The following is a 21418-nucleotide window of genomic DNA, read 5'->3' as shown; positions in this document are numbered from 1 at the left end:
CCGCTTCTTTTCACCTTTTGACACAGAGAGCAACATCACATACTGATCTCCATTATTTCCCATCTCTGTGCAGGCACTTTTGACCAATCCACAGAGGCCGTAATAGTTGCACTAATGAGGAATTCCTTTGACCCTCCCACATTCATAACCAATTTAAATACATCAGTAAAGTCGATTCATCAAACCCATAAGTATTAAATCACAAAATTATGCTAAACACTTTCAGCAAGGTTGACTAGTCTTACTAGTCTCGGAACTGACCAAGACGACAAACCCAGGACCTCGGAACCCATAATGCCTTTTGGCACCCACTCCACCAGCTGCATTGCCATCCTGTCCCTTACCCATACCCAGACATAAAGACCTACGTCACTCTGAAAAAGGCCACGTGTCACATCTTCCCCACTCTGTGGTCCCACATCCTGTCTATGATCTATGTTGTTTTTAATTTGCTTCCAATGACTGTATACACCAGCTCTTTATTGTCTTGATTAGTTTTGTGTATTTATACCGTGTATTTTATTCGTTCAGGGCCGAGTATTAAATATGTACAAAGTGTACAAAGTGTACAAAGTGCTCCATGTAATTTTCATTTATGCACCACTGTTCTGTTCCACCAGTTTTTTTATGATTTAAATCTTTTAATACCAATTATAGTTTCTGTCATTTGTAAATGTTCCTGTTCTCAGTGTTCCACTCTGTTTCATCTCCTGGTTTTGGCTGGTTTGTGCCCATTAACTGAATTATGTTTATGAACTTTGCCTTGAATAAAATGTTTGTCGAGGTTATGCTGGGTTGACAGACGAGGCAGGACATGTGCATTACACCAAGACTTATTGATGACAGAGTACATGAAGGTTATAGCATCTACTGTACTATGGACCAACAAGAGGTGTACCCTTGCTCAAATTGCAGATAATTTTAATACTACTGATGAAGTGAATGTTAAATCCTGTCCACTGTTGAAATCACCCACAATGGCCACACAGGCATTGAAACTGGACACCAGAGGAATGGAAGAAGATTGACTGGTCCAAAGAATCCTCTTCTCTTCAAGCTCATGATGGATTAGCACCCTGTTAGCACCATAATTCTATCCATGATTTTATGGCAGAAGGAGCAAGGAGGATCATATGACTTGGCTGTCGATTTCCTTAAACTGAAAAGTACCTGTGCCTTGTGAGCATTAATTCGCTCCAGGTGGGAGTACTTCTATAAGTTATGGTTTCACTCTCACTGACTTGCCAGCTCCTCTGTCTGGCAATCTGCCTTATGTCTGGAACCATAATACCGGCCTTGCTCTGGTCCAGTTTTTCACAGGTTTGGGATGTCAGCATATATTTATTTTTTCATGGGAACCTGGTCATGTTTTCGGGTCTTACTATGGAACCGCCCTGGGAGAACAAATTGCTCCAGAGGCAGTATAGCAGTGGTCCCCAACTACCAGGCCAAGGACCGGTACCGGTCAGTGCGTCATTCATTACCGGGCCACACAGAAAGAATAAATGATTAGAGATCACTACATCAGCAATGAAAACACTCACTTTTTACAGGTGTTATTGTCTCCAATCACCCCTAGGTGGGAGCAGCATCTCGTTGCAGCGAAAAAAGTTCATTTTTGAGTAGTACAGTTATTCTATTTTAAATCCCCCCGCCCCTGCCAGTCTGTGAAATTACATCTTATATGAAACCGGTCCGTGGTGCAAAAAAAGGTTGGGGACAGCTGCAGTATAGCATGCTTTTTCTAAAGCAAAGCTCCCTGTAAATCCATGCAGAAACCAGTTCTTAGTTTTGGTCTATCCCTTTTCTATTCACATTCTCAATCAGGGGCTGCAGATGTTTCTGTGTCTTTCATTTGTTACTTTGTTTCTGTTTTTTGCCTTTTTTGTTTGTGGCTTTTTAGCCACAGCAGTGTCCTTGGTCAAGCATCCTGTAAATTTTTCATTCTTGCAGGTGCGGGGCTTAAACTTGTGCTTTATTGGTGATGTGCGACTTGCCAGCGCAATGCCAAAACAGGTCGTGTTGGTGCAAGACAGCTTCAAAATCCTGAGAATGAGTTTGCACACTTCCACAGTTTATAGTCTGGGTGAGGTTTGGCATTTCCACCCATATTACAGCCAGTGTTTCTGGGATAAGCTTGTGGTCCAGCTGTGGCCCTGATCAGGATAAATGTGTCTCTCTGAAGATAATGATACTAATATATTATCACTGTTGTTATTAACATTTTTTTTTCTGATCCTTCATTAAGGCAGAAACAAGCATTGACAGATTTGAGATGACGCAAAAACTCTTAAACATTTTAAGAGTTTTTGCTCATGTTGGTGCAGCTGTATGTAAAGATTCTAAATATAGCTCTTCTGTCAGGAGGGAAACGTGACACCTTTAACTGACTACATACTGATTAGACCACAGTAAAATACCAACTCACTACTGACATCAGTACAAGTGAGTAGAAGCAATGGCGACTGAAGAGATATGATGTGGGCTGATTTATTAAATTATGCGTCCCCTGGGCACCTGTATGTCTTCAGATGTGTCAGTGGCATTTTAGCCTAGGAGCTTTTACAAAGAGAGTCTAACGGCCTTTGAAACGCGGCATGACAGAGGCCAGAACTGACAGGTCATGCCTTGTGTAAATGACAGTAGCTAAGCTGATCTACAGGGAGTCCCAGTTTAAAGTGGAGGTTCTCAGTGTAGAATACAAGGAGACACTGCTGTCCCTGACCTATTCTTATTCACTTGGTTCACACAGGTATAATAGCCCCAAGCTAACCGTTTAACACGTATGTAGTCCTAGCTTTATTGTACACTTCGGAACCAGGGACGTCAATCTCATTGTCTCATTGCATTAATGTTATTATTATTATTATTATTATATTAGGATTTAACGTCACGTTTTACACAGTTTGGTTACATTCATGACAGGACAGGTAGTTACAGGTTACACAAGATTCATCAGTTTAAGTTTAATCAAACACAGTCATGGACAGTTTTGTATCTCTAATTCACCTCACTTGCATGTCTTTCGACTGTGGGAGAAAACCAGAGCTCCGGGAGGAAACCCACCCAGGGAGAACACGCAAACTCCACACAGAAAGGACCCGGACCGCTCCACCTGGGGCTCAAACCCAGGACCTTCTTGCTGTACGACAACAGTGCTACCCACCGAGCCAACGTGCCGCCCATGCATTAATGTCACATCTCTTTGGTTGATTTTACTCTCAGTTCAATGGCATATACCTTTAAACATGGGTGATTCTAGCTTGGTTATGTAAAGCTGACTTTACAAAAGATATGAAACACATGTGGCTTGCATGACTAGCATGTGTCTCACCTGGGTAAGCAGACAAAGCTGATTTACACATGCCAGGTCCATGAGGTGGTCACTGTGCCCTTTATGCAAATTAATCTATTTTTTATCAGACATTGAAAGTCGTGTAAAAAAAAATGTCACATGAAAAGGAGGCACCATGATTTATTTTCATATGTGTATTTTGCCTGGGAAATTGTGGTAAGGCTATAGGGTTTAACGTTCTACACAAACTCACACTTTAATGAATGAACAGAGGGGGAAAGTCAAATCGTATGGTCACTTCGTGAACGTGAAAATTTACAACACTGGGTCTCAAACTAAATTGAGACCATACAACATGGTACATCCAACACGGTTAATCCAAACATCTCTTACAGATCCTTGTTCTAGCGATGCAATTGCTCTCACAGATTTCCAGCGGATTTGTGTTTTTGACTGTGATCTATTTGTACTAGAGTAAGGAAACATTTACTAAATAAGCACTTATGTCTGCTCAATGCTGTAAATGTAAATAATGTAAATATTAGAATCTTTAGTAGCATAACTGTTCATTAAACATTTACTCATATTATTTAGCCATTATTATGCAAACCTGTTACATATTAATATTACAAAGCAAGCTTGCATTTGGAAGCTGGCCAGCGTGGCAGCAATTACCACACTACATGTCAGTGTTTAAAAGGCGGCTGTAACTTAGCTTAGCTAAACATTTGACAGTCTCCAGCCCAGGACTGATACTGTGTTGATGATGTTGTTGTCATCAAGGAGCTAATGTACAGAAAATGAAACTCCTGGACATGTCCGAGTTGAATTTACATTTAAAACAAGTAGAACTGATTTTCTAATATGGATGATCCTTGAACAGACCATATATTTATTTCTTGATGCAATAAATGACACTGACTTTTGTAATTAGCTAGAAATAGGGGGTCTCAGCACCAAGAGACAGCCCCTGTAATTAGAGCACAAGTACAAACTGTTCGGGATAAGAGAAATTTCTCTATAATATGCAGTTCAGTCATTTAGAGAACATTAGCAGTGACAGCATGCAGAATGGGAGAAGTTGTCAGATGTTGAGAGGAGTAGGCAGTAGAGAAAGGAAAAAACCTTTTTGCAGATAACAGACAGTGGGCTGGTTAAGTGGTAGGTAGCATAAGACAGTAAGTATCTTTGTGTGAGAGAGTGAAATTGAAGAAAGAGAGAGATTGAACTGAAATGATACCGCGAGCAGACTTAAGTGGGTGACAAATAGTGACAAAGTCAAGACAAAGAGTGGTTTATGTGGCTCTTCAGAACCAGAAAGAAGAATTTAAAAAGAACGCAACGAGCCACTTTGGGTTCTATAATTAACTAAGGCATCTGCCTGTAACATCACCTTCTATTAAAGCTTTATTTAACTTCATGACAGCAGGGGTTTGTCTTCTCCACCAACTACAAGCACAGCCTTCGAAAAGAGGGAAAAGGGCGGTCGGGTGGTGCACCCGTTTGACAAGCTAGCACACCACTGCTGAGTTCAAATCTTAGCAGAGCAACCAAACTGGGTGGGAATCCACATAAACATAGTTGCCCGTGTTTGAGGAAGGGACGGTTGAACGGGGTCTCTACCTGCCTGCGCAAGTGTGCTCAGCATGGCTCTCCACACACAATACGGCTCTGTGTCGGAAGCAAACACTGGCAGGAGATAAGGAGCAGCCACAGATCGGACACATGTCAGAGGGGCGTGTGGTGATCTGGCTGTCCTTGATCAGATCAGGGATTGTGCAAGCAGCAGCAGATTCACATTCGAGAAGTGGAAATAATTAGATTGGGAGATAAAGGTGGAAAAATCCTGGGAAAAAATGGGGGGAAAATGATCTCTGCCCTTTGCAGCACAAAACATATGCTGATCATCAGTACCATTCCACCAATCTTAGCCATCTATGTAGATATCATTTAATATAAAATATCTACAGGTAACGGTCTAGAAGAGCGAGACAGTTAGCATACAATGGAGAGTGACTTATTCTGTTTAAAAAGCATTTGAACAGAGCCAGGTTTGTGACTGTTATCTGTGGGAACAGAGAAACCTGTCTCCTCAGTGATGGCACAGCAGTGCACAAAAACAGATCACAAAAAAAGGAAGTGGAAAAAAACAAACAACTGCTAAGTGTAAAGTGTATAGTAAAAAAGAAATGAAAACTTCAATGGGAGCAGCTGGAATGAGGAATGTGCTAGGAATGTGTTTGATGGTGTTTAAAATGTGTTTAAAATGTGTTTATATGGGTTTATCATACCTGCATGTGGGGAGAACATAATATGCAGATAGAAACAAAAGCCGGATGGAACCGGACCATGGATGCACCTGTACACACACCTCATTTCATTTGAGTAAGGGGCAATGTGAGCCTAGACGGACTGAGCACATTATAGCCTTTTGTTAATAACTCATGTATTATCAAGGTCAAATAAAATTCATGTAAAAGTGTTTTATAGGAGTCTTCATTTTAAACATGTAAAATAATAATAAAAAAACACAAACACAGTGGCTGGTCACCACTATAAGTTACCGTAAATGAAAGCAGCTACTACATGCAGTAAATGGCAGCTATTAAGTCTTGACAAAGCATTATCATCATATAGTCAGAATTTGCCTTTTGGATGTGTATTTTAATTGGATGTGTATTGTAATAATGTCACTATTTTAAAATATCAAAATAGATACCTCATTTACTTTAGTTCGAACACTCAGATGCCAGTTTTAAAGGAACAAATGCTATTTCCACACTGCAATGAATTTGACACTACAGCGCTGTGAAAAAGAGCTAACTTGTTACATTTACATTTAAGTTTCAGATCATCAAACTTATGTTAATATAAGGTAAAAACAATACTAGTAAACAAAAATGCAGCAAACAACACACACACCAAAACTTATAGCCGGTTGTGCAACCCTTGGCAGTAACTACACATAACACATTACTACAACTTACACATTTCTGCTCAATTGCAATGAGTCTTTTACATTGCTGTAAGTAGGTCTTGGCACAGCATTTCAATGGACAATGCTTTTATAAGGAAGCTAAGATAAAAGCAAGGAGTAACATTTAAAGAGTTTCTGGGTTACCTGAAAGCAGCAGGAACAACAGTAACACTTTCCAGATATTTTAAAATCATTTTCCAGATTTTAATGGCTTTGCTTTTGAGACCTTCTAGCCTGCTTTACCCTGCCAGTCAGGTTCTATTTAAGTGATGTTCAGATTCAACAGGTCTGATAGTGGTCATGTCTGGGTGTGGCTAGAGAAGATAAACCCAACTATCAATTGAATTTGGTTAAGTGGTTAATTTAATAGCTAAGGGGGCAGTTCCTTTTTCCACAAAAGGCCAGGTAGGGCTAAACAGTGTTTTCCTTCAATAAATAAAAGTATAATTTACAAAAATGCATTTTGTGTTTGCTTGGGTCATCTCTGTCTCATATTAACAGTAGTCTGATGATCTAAAACCTGGAAGTGTGAAAAATATCACAGCACTGTATATTACAGGACAAAAATTCTTTTTGTGTTTAAGGGCACCATAAAACTCACACAAGCCACTGTGACCTAGTAAAAGATGTTGAAACAACTGGGCTTCAAAAATGATGAAGCCATGGTGACTTCAGTCAATGTGACATTCTCTTCATCTATAATTCAGCCTCCCACATGTGTACACACACCTACCATAAGAAAAGACAGAAATGATATTTGTGCGTCCACGAATACTGTTTAAATAGCTACTAATTGAAATGAAGATAAGATACAATGGGTATTTAAAACACATTTATAATCAATGCACGCTATAAAACCATCAAACCCATCCAGCACATCTTTCCTACAGCAGAAGTTCATTGTTAAGTAGTGCACAGATGAGGAGAATTAAGTGTGGAGGCTTAAGCGTTGGAAGGTGCCCTCACCCTGCCTCCAGGGGAACAAGGTACTGAGTCTGTGCCCTGAATAGTTACCCTGGTGATGGTTGTGTTTGTGCACATGCTGCAGTGTTTAATGTCTCCCCTGGTTATGTTGCTTTAGACACATCTAATTGGAGTCAGGTGATTCCTGCCATGGCTCTGTGAAGCACAGCTTGCTGTGATGGCCGTGTACGCCAACATATACATTAACCACCTACGTCAAGAAGAATACAATCCAGCAAGGGTTTTGAAGTAGCAGTGAGCTGGTCATTTAACACTTTTGAAAAGGCTATACTGAACAATATAAATAAGGCCCCACCTAATTCACATTCGTGAAAATCGTGTCACGGACCGTGAAATGAGCAGTTTCCCGTCTAATACTCAATTTGCTGCAAAATTCTAAATGTAAGATTTGTGTTTAGCAATTTAACGTTTTTCATTCGCGTAACGTGCCTCATGTTTACTGGTTAATTTGCATTATGAGGCGGTCCTAGCAATCCTCCGGCAATTCAGTTAGCAATCAGTTAGACAAAATGTCCAAGATGTCGAAGTCCAAAGCGCCTAAAACACTACTCAGGTAACTAAGTTTGGAAAACAACCAACAAATTCTGTAGAAATAATAGAAGCTACAATACACAGCACAGCCTACCTTAATGGTTTAATGTAAACCTAGAACCTCCAGGTTTACATTAAACCATTAAGGTAGGCTGTGCTGTGTATTGTAGCTTCTATTATTCTATCATTCAATTTATGAGTGTTATTATTGTGACTGCCGTGAAATGTGGCACCTTTGTTTTTTTTAAATATGTGATTTTTGAAAAACAAGGTCCATGAAATTAAGCACATTTTCCCATGAATTTAGTCGGGCCCTAAATATAAAGCTATACTGAACAATTTTCTAATGACAAAATGATAAATGATAAATGATCAAATAAACTAAAAATGGGATATTGTTATTTGTTGTAAAGCTATTTTTGGATATTACAATTATGAAATGTGTACAGTAGGAAATAACTTTTGGTACCATTGTGGTTTTAATTTGCCCCACTATTACTGACAATACATTAATTCCTTAATCTTAGAAAAGCCCCACTAATAGACTTTCAAAAAAATATATATATTTTTTTTTTAATCTATTTATGATTTTTTCCCTTTATCTTCCATTATCTTTCCTTTATCATTTCATATTTTCCCATATAGGAAAATAATATTGTAATATACGTTTTAAAAAACATGCTGACATATCAAGCAGGTAAGGGTAAGCAGAAAGGGACAGAAAGCAAAACACACCACGCACAGGATGTCTTTAACAATTAATTGTCAGTAATAAGACTGATTACAGTGCTAAGACCCGCAATGAAAAACAAACTCTCAATGAGGGTAAGAGTTTTCATTATCAATGCATTAATGAGGCTTCATTAAATAATTAATGTGCAATATAATACATTTTAAACATCAGTACGGCTCCTCAGTGTCTGGCAAAGAAAAATAAAAGACAGCCATCAATATCTGGCAACCGTCCGACAACTGCTAGGGTATCATGAGTTAGTGACAGAGTGATTAATATCTACTTAATTACTTATGTATAATAAAATATACATTCACTTCACCACTGGCTTTGGCAGCAGCGTACATACTTAATTTTCAGATTACACCATTACTGCTTCACTGTCTGACAGGTGCCATCAGTCATCTCCTTATAATGTGGAAGAATGAATGCTGGGTGACAAATAGCATAAATATGTCTTAGGAAAAAAAAAAATTTTATCCAGCAACAAGTTTCAAATTGTTTAGCACAGTGACCCATTTTACTCTAATCCCAGTACGGAATATCTGGCAACCGTGAGTCCATGGCACCCTGTATAGCCAAAAGTATGTAAAAATCAGTCCATGAGGCTTGATGAACATCCTAGTCCAAACTATAGATGTTAATATGGAGTTCCCATAGTTGTTGGATGAAAAGGCCTGGTCTGCAATCAGTCCAACTTATTTAAGAAGTGTTCAATGAAGTTAAGGTCAGGACTGAAGCTCCTCCACATTAAACTTGTCACAAAGCTGAAGCCATATCTTTTTGTATACACCTGTTGGCAATTGGTGCGGCCAAATGAAATATTTAGGTACAGTGTCTATGTACATGTGTCCATATAGTGTGCATAATACAGTGGACGTGTGCCTAATTTTATTTAAAATGATACCAGTGCATATACCAACTTCAAATTTACAAACATAATTTGTGTGTGCTTAGGATTAAAAACAAACTTGCAACTTAAAAAGTTATTTGAATTATAAATGTTGTCATCAGCCAAAAAATTTAATGCAACATGTAATTATGTTAGGTGCAAAAGCATCCTACATCCTACAGAGACAAAAGGAAAAAGTTACAGAGTAACAGCAAACACTTTAAACATTCATGTCAGTTTTACTGCCTCTATAATCAGCAGGGGGAGAGTTCACAAGACCACAAGTAATCATCCCTTGACGGCTGAGACCAATGCTCTTGGACCAATGAAGAAAGCACGGAGAGAAACCAATAGTTACTACAACAGTTTAGGGTAAAGACTGAAAGGGACAGCGGCCTGAAATGGAGCGCTCAGGCAGCACAGCGGGTTTATACACTAGATCCAAGTTTAAATGTTAGCGATGCTATTGTCCGGCCAGATGTCTACACACTCGCATGATTGTCTTGGGGTTTGGTGTCCAAATCCCTGTGACGAATTGGACCCACTGCAACCCTGACTACGATAAAGAGGCTGATGTACTTGCAAACATGAATGCTGTACCAGGGCATTTTAAATGTGGATGTTTTATAACAACAATTATACTACATACAGGCAAAATTTCAATTTCTATATAAAGGCAAAAGGTTAAGGTAAGGTGCCTCTTTCAAATCCTATTCATTATTTATTGAACTTTGGGAAATAAAAACAACTTGCCAAGAGAAATGGACCAAAAACTGCACTGTTATTCACTTGTGGTGTTGAAATACTTGTCCCCCTATTCATTTGTTTTGTTTTAAACACAACATTTTATTGTTATATATTGTTAGTATATAATTTTTGTTAAAGTGACTATATGCACTGGCAGGATAATTCAAAACAAAAAATGGTTGAATATTTGTCTTCCCTCACTGTATATGAAATAAGCAACAACACCAAGGATCATCATGCTGTTTTATCCACGGTAGCCAGTTACTTTGCTCTGTTTCTGGAAGACTGTTTTTAGTTAGTTAGGATGAGCTTCTACAAACAGTCCAAGAGTTTAAAAACAATAGTCAACTGCAAGATTGCAAGAAATTTCAGAAGTTCACCATCTACAGTTCAAAACATTATTAAAAGAATTAAATAAGGATGCAAAGTTTGCTCATTTCTATTAACCAATAACCAACCTTCACTAGTCGACAGCCAAGAGCCTCCCTAAACGCAACTTTAAAGTGACCCCTAAAGTGAAAATACTTCTAAGTATCACATCAAGTTTTCATACTGTTTTAACATAAAAAAACTGCTGATTTTAGCAAACACTGCATGAATGTAGAAGACACAATAAGTAGAACTAAAAGTGCCAGCTAAACATGATAATTAAAAAAAGCAGTAGGATGCAATTGTTATATAAGCTCATCCTGACAACATGTAGTCTAGTTATTATAAGAACACAAGCAAAACCAGAGTTTTACTTTTATACTGGGCCATAATGCAAAATATGCATTTTAATTTCATTCTGATGCAAAACAGCTTAAATGTTAATGGTTAAGATTGAAGAGGCAGTTGTGATTTTAATGTATATTATTTTCATTATTAATCATTAAAAAAATACAAATGTACAAAATTCTTCCTGGCATGTAAATAGCACTCGAGTATGCACACTGGGAGTGAGTAATATTTCCTTACTGCTTGTTTTGTAAGAAAGATCACTGTTAGTTGTTTAAAATGAATTTAAATGACATTCTGACCGTCTTAGTTGGTTATTCATTAATCCATTAATAAATGACATTTCTAAAATAATCAAATAAATCTGACATCTCTGTGTCAATGAAGGGCAGTCATGGTTCAGTGGTTAATGTACTGGACTAGTAAGAAGAAAGATGGTATCTGCTAAAGGTGAAAACCCTTATTAAATAGCTGTCACCTTCCCTCAGACAGCACTGCATTAAAAAACAAAATCCTTCTGTCACGCATATAACAACATAAGCATGAATTGGCTTCACAGTAAGAGTGCAGTTGCTAGAAGCACCTGCCTGCAGTCCACACCTGTTATTCATTAAAGTGTGAGGCGTAGTTATGAAGCACAATAATCAACAACAGAGAACCTGGCCTGTTGAGTGGCTGAGGTGTTACATGAGGCAAGAATGGTAAGAAATACAATTTTACAAATGCAACAATTGGTGTTTACAGTATTTCAAACAATACAGAATACTGTTTAAAGAACAAACCTAAATTAGTGTTAGAACAATGATTTGAAGGCTTCCTCTTTTGTCTCCCCTTTATATACTGTCTTTATAATTGCTTACTAATACTGTATATTTGTTGGTTTCAAAAGAATAAAACAACATACGCATATCCACATATCTAACACTAATTTCAAAAAAGGAATGCAACTGACAATAAACACATTTACCAATGCAAGATCATTTTGTACTACTCAGAGCAAAATCAACAACGTGCAAAAACAGAAATATCTATGCATAAGCTCACCATAAATGGACTGATACATAGTGAAAACAAGAACTGTAATCTGAGAGATCAGCCTTTCAAAAGTACAAACGTTTGTTCCCTGTAGTGCATGTGCTTGTTTCTACTTAGAAATTTAACAATAGAATGTCACTATTTTAACATGAAAACCCCAAGCCACATTCTAGTGTTACAGCAACATGGCTATCAGAGAGTGTGAAACTTATACTGGCCCGTCTCCAATCCAAAAATGGGTAGCACAGCATAAAGAGCAAAAAACTACGACAAAAGAATGTAGGACTGTGAAGTTACAGACCTGCATAACAAAAAGATGGCAAAAACAGCACCTTTAAAAATGTAATTATCTGATGTCTTTAGTCCTCAAACAATTCGGTGTTAATGAAAGCAAAATCACAAATGGCAATGTGTAGCTCTCCACACGTGACACTGCACTTTGTGAGACAGGTAAAAACAAGCAATCTGCAGCTGTGTGCATGACAGAGGTGGCACGTAACAGCCTCGGCCCTCCTCGATCGGGAGTGGTGGTTGTGGCAACGACAAAAGTGATAAGCTCCAATTGGCCATGACTGGATTTGGTGAAAGGAGAAACAAGAATTAATTTTAAAAAAACATTATACGATTTATAAAGGGATAAATACATTTACAAAAATAGAAACATTTTCAATCACTAGTAGTCGATGTACAATTCTAAGTCTAAGCTGATTACTGCACCACCAAAGCAGAACATTTTCCAGATTCATTATGCAGAATTTGGCCACCAACGCTTGCACCATATTTCTAACATGACTGATGCTTTAAACTACAGATTTTTCTGTATAATGGTCCTCAGGGGACACAGCGGTAAATTACGCTAGCCCACTACTGCTGGATCCAGAGTTCAAATCTCCAAAGGTGTTATCGGCCAGTCAGGCGTCTACATACAGTCAAGATTGGCCATGCTTAGGTGGAGTGGGGACGTCCTAGGCCCTGTGATGGACTGGCATCCTGGCCGGGGTGTGTTACTGCATTGCGCCCGGAGAATCCGAGGAAACTGGACTCACTGCAACACTGACAAAGGTAAAGTGATCGTAGTACATGAAAATGAAATAAAATGTACAGATTATCAATACACATTTTCCTAATTTATGCCTTCATTACCAATTGAAATATAAAATGGTGAATAGAAATATGCAGCTGTGGTGAAATAAAGGCATTTATTTCTATTAGACAGCAGTAATTTGAGGTTTAATTACTGCAGGAGAATATGAACAGGACAATATATAACACAGGGCCCAAGTGACTATTAAGAAGAGTGCAACACCCACACATGATTACAGTATCAATGAAATGAAATAAGAAAGTACTTAAATTATCTGGCTCTTCCTGGCTTTATATAGAATGAGAATTTTAAAATGAATCAGTTTGTCAATGAATCCTCAAACTGTCTCAAGTGCCTCTGGTGCCATCTGTAAAACTTAGTGCTAACAATCATGGGTTCTAAAAGACAATAAAGTAGTGCATTGTTTATGCTCTTTATTAATCAGTGCCATCACTATCTAACACATGATCAATGTAATAGCAAGTCTTAACACATATGGTAAGCCAAACCTAAATATGATGTTTTATCACAGTCACAATATGCCATGCTGAAAGGAATCCACACCAAAAATGCAATTAGATGTGTTTTCCACACCTCGCTTCCTCTAGCACTAGAGTAGGTGTTTATTAGAGGATTACTTGCACCAGAAATCTTTCTCTGAAGTGGGAAATCTCAATCCGGTGATGTCACAAACGCATAGTCTATAAATAGAGATACGGTTCTGAGTTTGATAAACTATTCCTATCCTAGGGAGTACAAAATAAATTACACTAGCCTACTACAGTGGGGCCAAAAAGTATTTAGTCAGCCACTGATTGTGCAAGTTCTCCTACTTAGAAAGATGAGAGAGGTCTGTAATTTTCATCATAGCTACACTTCAATTATGAGAGACAAAATGAGAAAAAAAAATCCAGGAAATCACATTGTAGGATTTTTAAAGAATTTTTTTGTAAATTATGGTGGAAAATAAGTATTTGGTCAATAACAAAAGTTCAACTCAATACTTTGTAACATAACCTTTGTTGGCAATGACAGAGGTCAAACGTTTCCTGTAAGTCTTCACCAGGTTTGCACACACTGTAGTTTGGCCCATTCCTCCATTCAGATCTCCTCTAGAGCAGTGATGTTTTGGGGCTGTCGCTGGGCAACACGGACTCCACAAATTTTCTATGGGGTTGGACTGGCTAGGCCACTCCAGGACCTTGAAATGCTTTTTACGGAGCCACTCCTTCGTTGCCCGAGCGGTGTGTTTGGGATCATTGTCATGCTGGAAGACCCAGCCACGTTCCATCTTCAATGCTCTCACTGATGGAAGGAGGTTTTGGCTTAAAATCTCACGATACATGGCCCCGTTCATTCTTACCTTAACACGGATCAGTCGTCCTGTCCCCTTTGCAGAAAAACAGCCCCAAAGCATGATGTTTCCACCCCCATGCTTCACAGTAGGTATGGTGTTCTTGGGTTCTTCTTCTTCCTCCAAACACGACAAGTTGAGTTTTTACCAAAAAGTTCCATTTTGGTTTCATCTGACCACATGATATTCTCCCAATCCTCTTCTGGATCATCCATATGCTCTCTGGCAAACTTCAGACGGGCCTGGACATGTACTGGCTTAAGCAGGGGGACATGCCTGGCACTGCAGGATTTGAGTCCCTCTCGGCGTTGTGTGTTACTGATGGTAGCCTTTGTTACTTTGGTCCCAGCTCTCTGCAGGTCATTCATCAGGTCCCTCCGTGTAGTTCTGGGATTTTTGCTCACCGTTCTCATGATCATTTTGACCCCACGGGATGAGATCTTGACCCCAAGGGAGATTATCAATGGTCTTGTATGTCTTCCATTTTCTTACAATTGCTCCCACAGTTGATTTACTCACACCAACCTGCTTGCCTATTGTAGATTCACTCTTCCCAGCCTGGTGCAGGTCTACAATTTTCTTCCTGGTGTCCTTCGGCAGCTCTTTGGTCTTGGCCATGGTTGAGTTTGGAGTCTGACTATTTGAGGCTGTGGACAGGTGTCTTTTACACAGATAACAAGGTCAAACCATAACCAGGTGCCATTAATACAGGTAACGAGTGGAGGACAGAAGAGCTTCTTAAAGAATAAGTTACAGGTCTGTGAGAGCCAGAAATCTTGCTTGTTTGTTATTGACCAAATACTTATTTTCCACCATAATTTACAAATAAATTCTTTAAAAATCCTACAATGTGATTTCGGGGATTTTTTTTCTCATTTTGTCTCTCATAGTTGAAGTGTACCTATGATGAAAATTACAGACCTCTCTCATCTTTCTAAGTAGGAGAACTTGCACAATCAGTGGCTGACTAAATACTTTTTGACCCCACTGTATCTCTGGAATAAAGGATTTAAATCCCCATGATTGGCTATGTCAAGAAGGGGGAGATGGGCAAGGCCTGCGATGGATTGGCATCCTGTCCAGAGTGTGTTACTTTATTGCGCCCTCTGAGTTTGATGAACTATTCCTATCCTAGAGCATACAACGCTAAATTACACTAGCTTACTACCTCTGGAATAAAGGGTTTAAATCCACAGCCTTGCTACTGGGCAGTCATGTACAGTACAGACACACTTTGACTACTGATCTTAAAGCTTCCTGTAGCTGTAAACGTGTTCCTGAATTAATGTTTGTGGCCACACACAAAGGTTCCTGCATTAAGTTACAAACACTGTAAAACTAGCAGGTGCTAGCACAATGTTGCTGGGTGCTAAGAACATGCTGTAATTTTAGTTCACTTGTGTATTTATATTCTCATTATCCCACAGTGTAAGTAAAATATAGCAAGTGAGAAGAATCCACCATGTCTTTTTTAAATGAATCTAGCTGCTCAGCTGTTCTATAAATGATCACAGACTGAAATCATATGGATACCAGCTGTGCTGTAAAGTCTTTTAATCAGAATTATTTCATTCATATTCGCTCCTGAAATTCAGCAATCTTTAGATAACAAAGTTTTGGGTATATAGGACTAAACAGGAAGAAGATTTTTAAGTTGTTTACAGAAGGTAAACAGTTCAGCAGCTGGTGGGTGCAAAGATAACATGTTCCTATTGTAAAAGTAAGACATTTGAGAGTCCTTAATGCAGTTTTGGTGGAAAGCAAAAAAATGGATACATACAAAATTCTGGTGCATACCCCTGTAGGTGCTGTTTCATTTGGATTTATTTACAGTTTGTTAACGTGTAAAATAATGGGAGGATTCAAATGTATTTTCAAACTATGGCTATACAGCTTTAATTAAAGCGGTATTGTGGTGGTTTTTTATTATTTAATACACAATTTTGAAAGCTTCAAAAGTGTTTAAGTCAATATTTAAAAATGAAATTAAATACATTAATAAAAATGTTTAAAATGTCATTGTCATTGAGTTTTAGGTAGGATGCATATGTAAAGATAAACAGGTTATTAAACATGGCTTAACCCTTTAATTAATCACCTATTACTGCATAATTATTTTATTGTCGAAGTCATCATGCTTAAAAATGTTCTCTAATATAATAGTTTTTGATGAATGGGCCCTAATTATTTGCGTTGTGGGTTCTGTGAAGTGTTCTTCTAGATATTTTTTTTTCCTAAAGAATTCTTAAGTGGATGACTGAATTACTTAAGTGTTTTATTGATCTGACAATCCCACCATGAAATGTCTGGCTTAAACATGTTTGATGGGAATGGTTTTCAACTTCTTTGCAGAATTTTTAATACTGTTTCAGGAGTACCTTGGCCCTGCATTATTTGATGTTTTTTCTCTACCCGAACAACAAATGTAAGATGTCTGTTAATTACCAGTCTTTGTTAAGTTGAACTATGTCTTTTGAAGAAAACTGATACAATCAAATATTCAAGGCAGGGGTACTCTACAATTATTATTATTATTTTACTATTACATATCATGTAATAGTTATACCTGGTATTTATGTAATATAACAGTTCATATTATATTTAAATCAGGCAAATTTAATATTAGTGCAGAAATGGACTAAAGAGACACAACGCTTTTTGGGAAGGGGGGTAAACATGGCTCATTTATGGCATCTCGCAATACAAGCACCTTTACTTTCAGAAGTCAACAACGAGTACAGGCAGATTAAACTTACTCTGACTTTCGAATTTTCTGATGATGGTATCCAGAAAAGTGTTCTGGGGAGCCACGTGTCCGCGTCTCACCGGCATGGTAGCACACTGTGGCCGGGTCGGTGATGCGCTTCTCCGGGTCAGAAAGCGCTCAGCAGTGCGCGGCGCTATACGTACGACAGAGAGCGCGCCGCCGCCCAGACAACTTCATCCATCAGCTGCTTATCCTAACACTGCCACTTCCACTTTATCCGAGGGTTCACCTCCGTGTCCGCGAGGTGTCAGAAAGAAAAATAAACTGTGACGTCCTCTCCGGTTCAGGATGAAGAGTCCTGAGTGCGCGTACTTGGTGACATTTAGGGTGCGGAGGCGCAACTCTTCAGATGAGCGCTCAAGCCGTGTGATGTTGCCATGTGTCTGTTCTGTTTCCTCTTGCACGTCGAGCGTCTTTTTTTCTCGCTGCTCACTGGGACTGCGTGTCTCACATCAGTTGTGTTGGAGATCTTTCTGGCTGGAGCTCTTACCGGCGGCTACACCTCCTTAACCCCTTCAGCCCTTTATAGAAACACAAACCACAACAAGGCAGAACAAAAGCGCTTGATCAGCAATGGAAAACGAATAATAATAATAAATTTTATGTTATTATAATAAATTATATTTATATAATATAATACATAAATATATTTATATATAATTTGTGTGCAAGTATGTACTAGTAAAATGACATCAATAAATCTAATGTCTATTCTTATTTCACCTGGCTGCCGTGCATTTGCATCTTTAATGCAAGTCTGTGTGATCTAATAAATAACGCACGCACATAAACAGAATCGAGTAAAACGAAAAGTTTCTTTAAAAATAATATTCTTCTCAAAAGCCCTTATTTGCATGGACAGGTGTAGTTGATCATAGCCGCACCCTTTATGTCACGCGCCATTGTGTAATTATGAGCAGGGCAGCACAATAGTGAGCTGCGTAACGCCTGTTCAAATATGTTCCCACGTGAGTTCGGATTGAGAAGTGTGCACTCGAAACATCGCTCACCTCGTTCCCGGTCGCGGTGCTGTGTGTAGCCTAATGTGCGTGTGGGATAGACTTGAAGCTGCTTTGTTTGATTGTAGGGTATGCACCGACACACTGTACTTCTTACGTCAGCACGGCGTGGACGTGGGGTTTCCCTACCGAAACGCTGAGAGGCGGGGGCTCCATCCATCCCAGCACGCGCACGGAACAGTGTAGCGAATGAAAAGCGGCGGTGCAGCCGGCGGAACGAGTGACACACAGCAACATGGGTCATGGGGACCTGGGTTTCATCCTCACTGCCTGTGAAAAGTCTGGCATGCTTTAACACCTTCCAAAAAACAAACCTTTAAGTGTTAAGTTCTTGCCCTGACACTGACCAGAATGATTCAGAAGGGGGGGGGGGGGAGGTCCGATTACCTGCCCCTTGAGTCATATGCATATACTGTATTAACAAATAAAATAGACTTACAAATAAAACATATGTGTTCAGTCATTAAACAGGAACGAATCATGAATAGGGAGCTGTTTGGTTTGCAGAACTGAGATCGCAGAACTGAGAGTCGATTCCAAAATGAGTCGATTCCTCGATGTTTTTTTTTAGAAAATTGAGAATCGATTTTAAAGCGTTGGAATTAATCCATAAATGTTTAATCCAAAATATTATATATCATATTAGTCGATCACAAAAACGTCAGTTTGTTATACATTACACACATTATACATTATACACAATGAAAAAATAATAATAATAAACTCTTACATTTACATTTTCAGCATTTAGCAGACGCATTTATCCAAAGCGACTTGCAGTACTGTGACAGTATACAGTCTACGCAATTGAGGGTTAAGGGCCTTGCTTAAGGGCCCAACAGCAGCAACCTGGCAGTGGTGGGGCTTGAACCAATGACCTTCTGATTGTTAGTCCAGTACCTTAACCACCAGGCTACAACGTCTCATAGTTTTTGGAGTTGACTACTGTTGAATTAATGTACATGGTATGTACTTGATTCTCATTCTGTGCCACTGTTCTACTGCGAGCACCAACCAAAAAGGCTTTGCATGGCCCTGCATTGCCCCCAGTGTCCATAGCGTCCTTTCTGAAGTGTTTAACTTTATTAAATCTTTCCACATGCAACGTTTCTATTAACAATAATTTAACTTTGCAAACAATCCTAAAATAGTCAATTCTTCTATTTAAGGCATCAAACTAAATGTTACCTGTAAAGCTTAAGAGCCAAAATGAGCATCATTGTATATTGTAAGGACCTGAAGTAGTAGGACCTCGCCTGTCAAAAACCTATGTGCATGATGGCTCTACTACTATTTCTTTTTAACAATGCTTGCCTTCATATTATTAAAGACTGGAAGATTGAACTGATTCACATGCTTTCCTAAGTCATACTGGCTAGAGTTTTAGCTGGAGCTCGCTTTGGCCATTTCCCTCTTTATTCCCTTATTTAGGCAGAAGAGTGCTAGAAGGCCACCAGGGAGGTCTCACAGCTTTGAAGTGTTACCCCTCCTCCATCTCTTTCAATGTCTTACTCAGTATTCACCAGTCAAACATACACGCTGTCTAAGAACCTAGTACTTAAATCTAAAAGCAATCATCAAGGCAGTGACTCAATTTTAGAGTTTTTTTAAATGTAGTTAAAGTAGTCAGTAGTGTTTCCTTGATTTCTCATAGTCTCTGATCCTAAATGGATTGGCACTGGGTAAAAAAAAAAGCCTGTCTCAAAAACACTGGTTACAAGGCAGGGAGACACCCAGGGCAGGGTGCCAATCCATCACAGGGTAACATCACTCCAGAGCATGTAATCCTCCTACAGGCATGTTTTGGAGGTGGAAGGAAACCAGAGGGTTGCACAAAAGAAAGCTGTAAAAACTGGGGGAACGTTCCAAACTCCAAGCAAAAACCCAGGTGGGTCCGATTCAACAGGTAAACACTGGGTGCAAGGAGGAAATACACTGGACAAGGCAGAAATTCATAACAGGGCTTCGGCGACCCCTCCCCTCATACATAGGCAATAATGTCTGTGTAAACGTCCGGCCGACAGATAGCACCACTTAGATTCGAAGCAGAAACTGGTAGGCTAGCATAATAGACCACTGCACAACCCAAGCGTAGCCTAATTATGTTAGGCTGCAGTGTATCGTGTTTAATTAGCCTTCTTGTAAATAAGCATTAGTTTAAAGCCATTTGAAAGTAGTTTAAAACTATTATGGTATTTACATCTAAAGCAATTCTGCTGATTTCTATTCCTCCCTGGCTGTGTCTCCAAAAAATAAAATGAATGTTGTTACGTAAAAGTGTAAACCATTGCCACTGTAGTGATTTTACAAAAAAACGTTATGATCGTCAGACACAATCTTGTGTGTAATTAAACATTTGACTAAATCTCCTTTTGAGCAGTTAAATGTATCCAAATAAAACTAATAATACTATAGCCAATCAGAAACAGGATTCTTTTGTAGCCATGGTGTAAAATCATGTACTGTGCAAACGAATACATGTAAATGTATTACAGTTCACTTCAGATCTGTTTCCCTTGTCTCAAACAATAAAGTAAAAACTAATATTTTAGCTCACTGTCTTTTTTACCATAACCTTTATTATCAACTCTGTGGCATTTAATTAAACAAAATTACTCCTAAACATGAATGCAACAACTAAAATACTTGTGGTTTTAAGCTTGGTTTACTGATTGTTAGGTAATCAGTAATAGTGAGCAGGGTGTGACGTAACATTTTCAAGCCCTTTAGGGACTAAAATAAATGTTTAGTTTTATATTAGCTAAATAAGTCATATTCAGTCCAAATAGCACAACTCAGTTAATAAAATCAGCCACGCTAAAATAATTAATCATGATATGTTTTCTGAGTCAAGGTTCAAGTCTGAAATTCTACAGTTTGAGGTACATGAAAGATTTCATTCAGCACTAATAATGTTGCTGACACGAGGGTAGTAGTTAACTAGGCTGGTAAAAACAACATTTAGCTAACTAGTTTATCTAACTAAATGTCTGATAAAATAATAATAAAAAAAAAAAACACGTATTTAAAAACTGCAGCATTTTTGTCAACAGTGGGGCCGACAGAAAAGCTAACTTAAACAGCACCACTTTACCTCAGCTCTGTCACGAAAAATAGGAAAGAATTACATTATTTATGTTATTACACACCATGGACAGTGGGTTTTTCAATGGAAAATAAATACAAATAGCACCATTTACCCATTTTAAACAACTTTTTGTTTACCTCAGTCACCATATTTCCCTGAAGACGTGAAACCTAGGAATGCATCGTTCATTAACGA

The 21418-nt window shown here is 38.6% G+C and overlaps 1 protein-coding gene across 1 annotated transcript in view; it reads right to left on the bottom strand.

Moving 5' to 3' along the window:
- Nucleotides 1-21418, bottom strand: part of kcnh2b (potassium voltage-gated channel, subfamily H (eag-related), member 2b) — a 295739-nt gene extending 274321 nt beyond the window's left edge. Inside the window, exons 1-2 of the mRNA XM_062991214.1 lie at nucleotides 21361-21418; nucleotides 17106-17637 (exon numbers count right to left, since the gene is read on the bottom strand). Of these exons, the coding sequence (XP_062847284.1) occupies nucleotides 17106-17181 (76 nt within the window). The 5' untranslated portion in view covers nucleotides 17182-17637; nucleotides 21361-21418. The remainder of the gene's footprint in view (nucleotides 1-17105; nucleotides 17638-21360) is intronic.

This window comes from Trichomycterus rosablanca, chromosome 3 (genome assembly GCF_030014385.1).
Source record: "Trichomycterus rosablanca isolate fTriRos1 chromosome 3, fTriRos1.hap1, whole genome shotgun sequence".
Classification (NCBI taxonomy): domain Eukaryota; kingdom Metazoa; phylum Chordata; class Actinopteri; order Siluriformes; family Trichomycteridae; genus Trichomycterus; species Trichomycterus rosablanca.
Note: the sequence above shows the minus strand (reverse complement) of the source record. Positions and strands in the feature narration are given on the sequence as shown.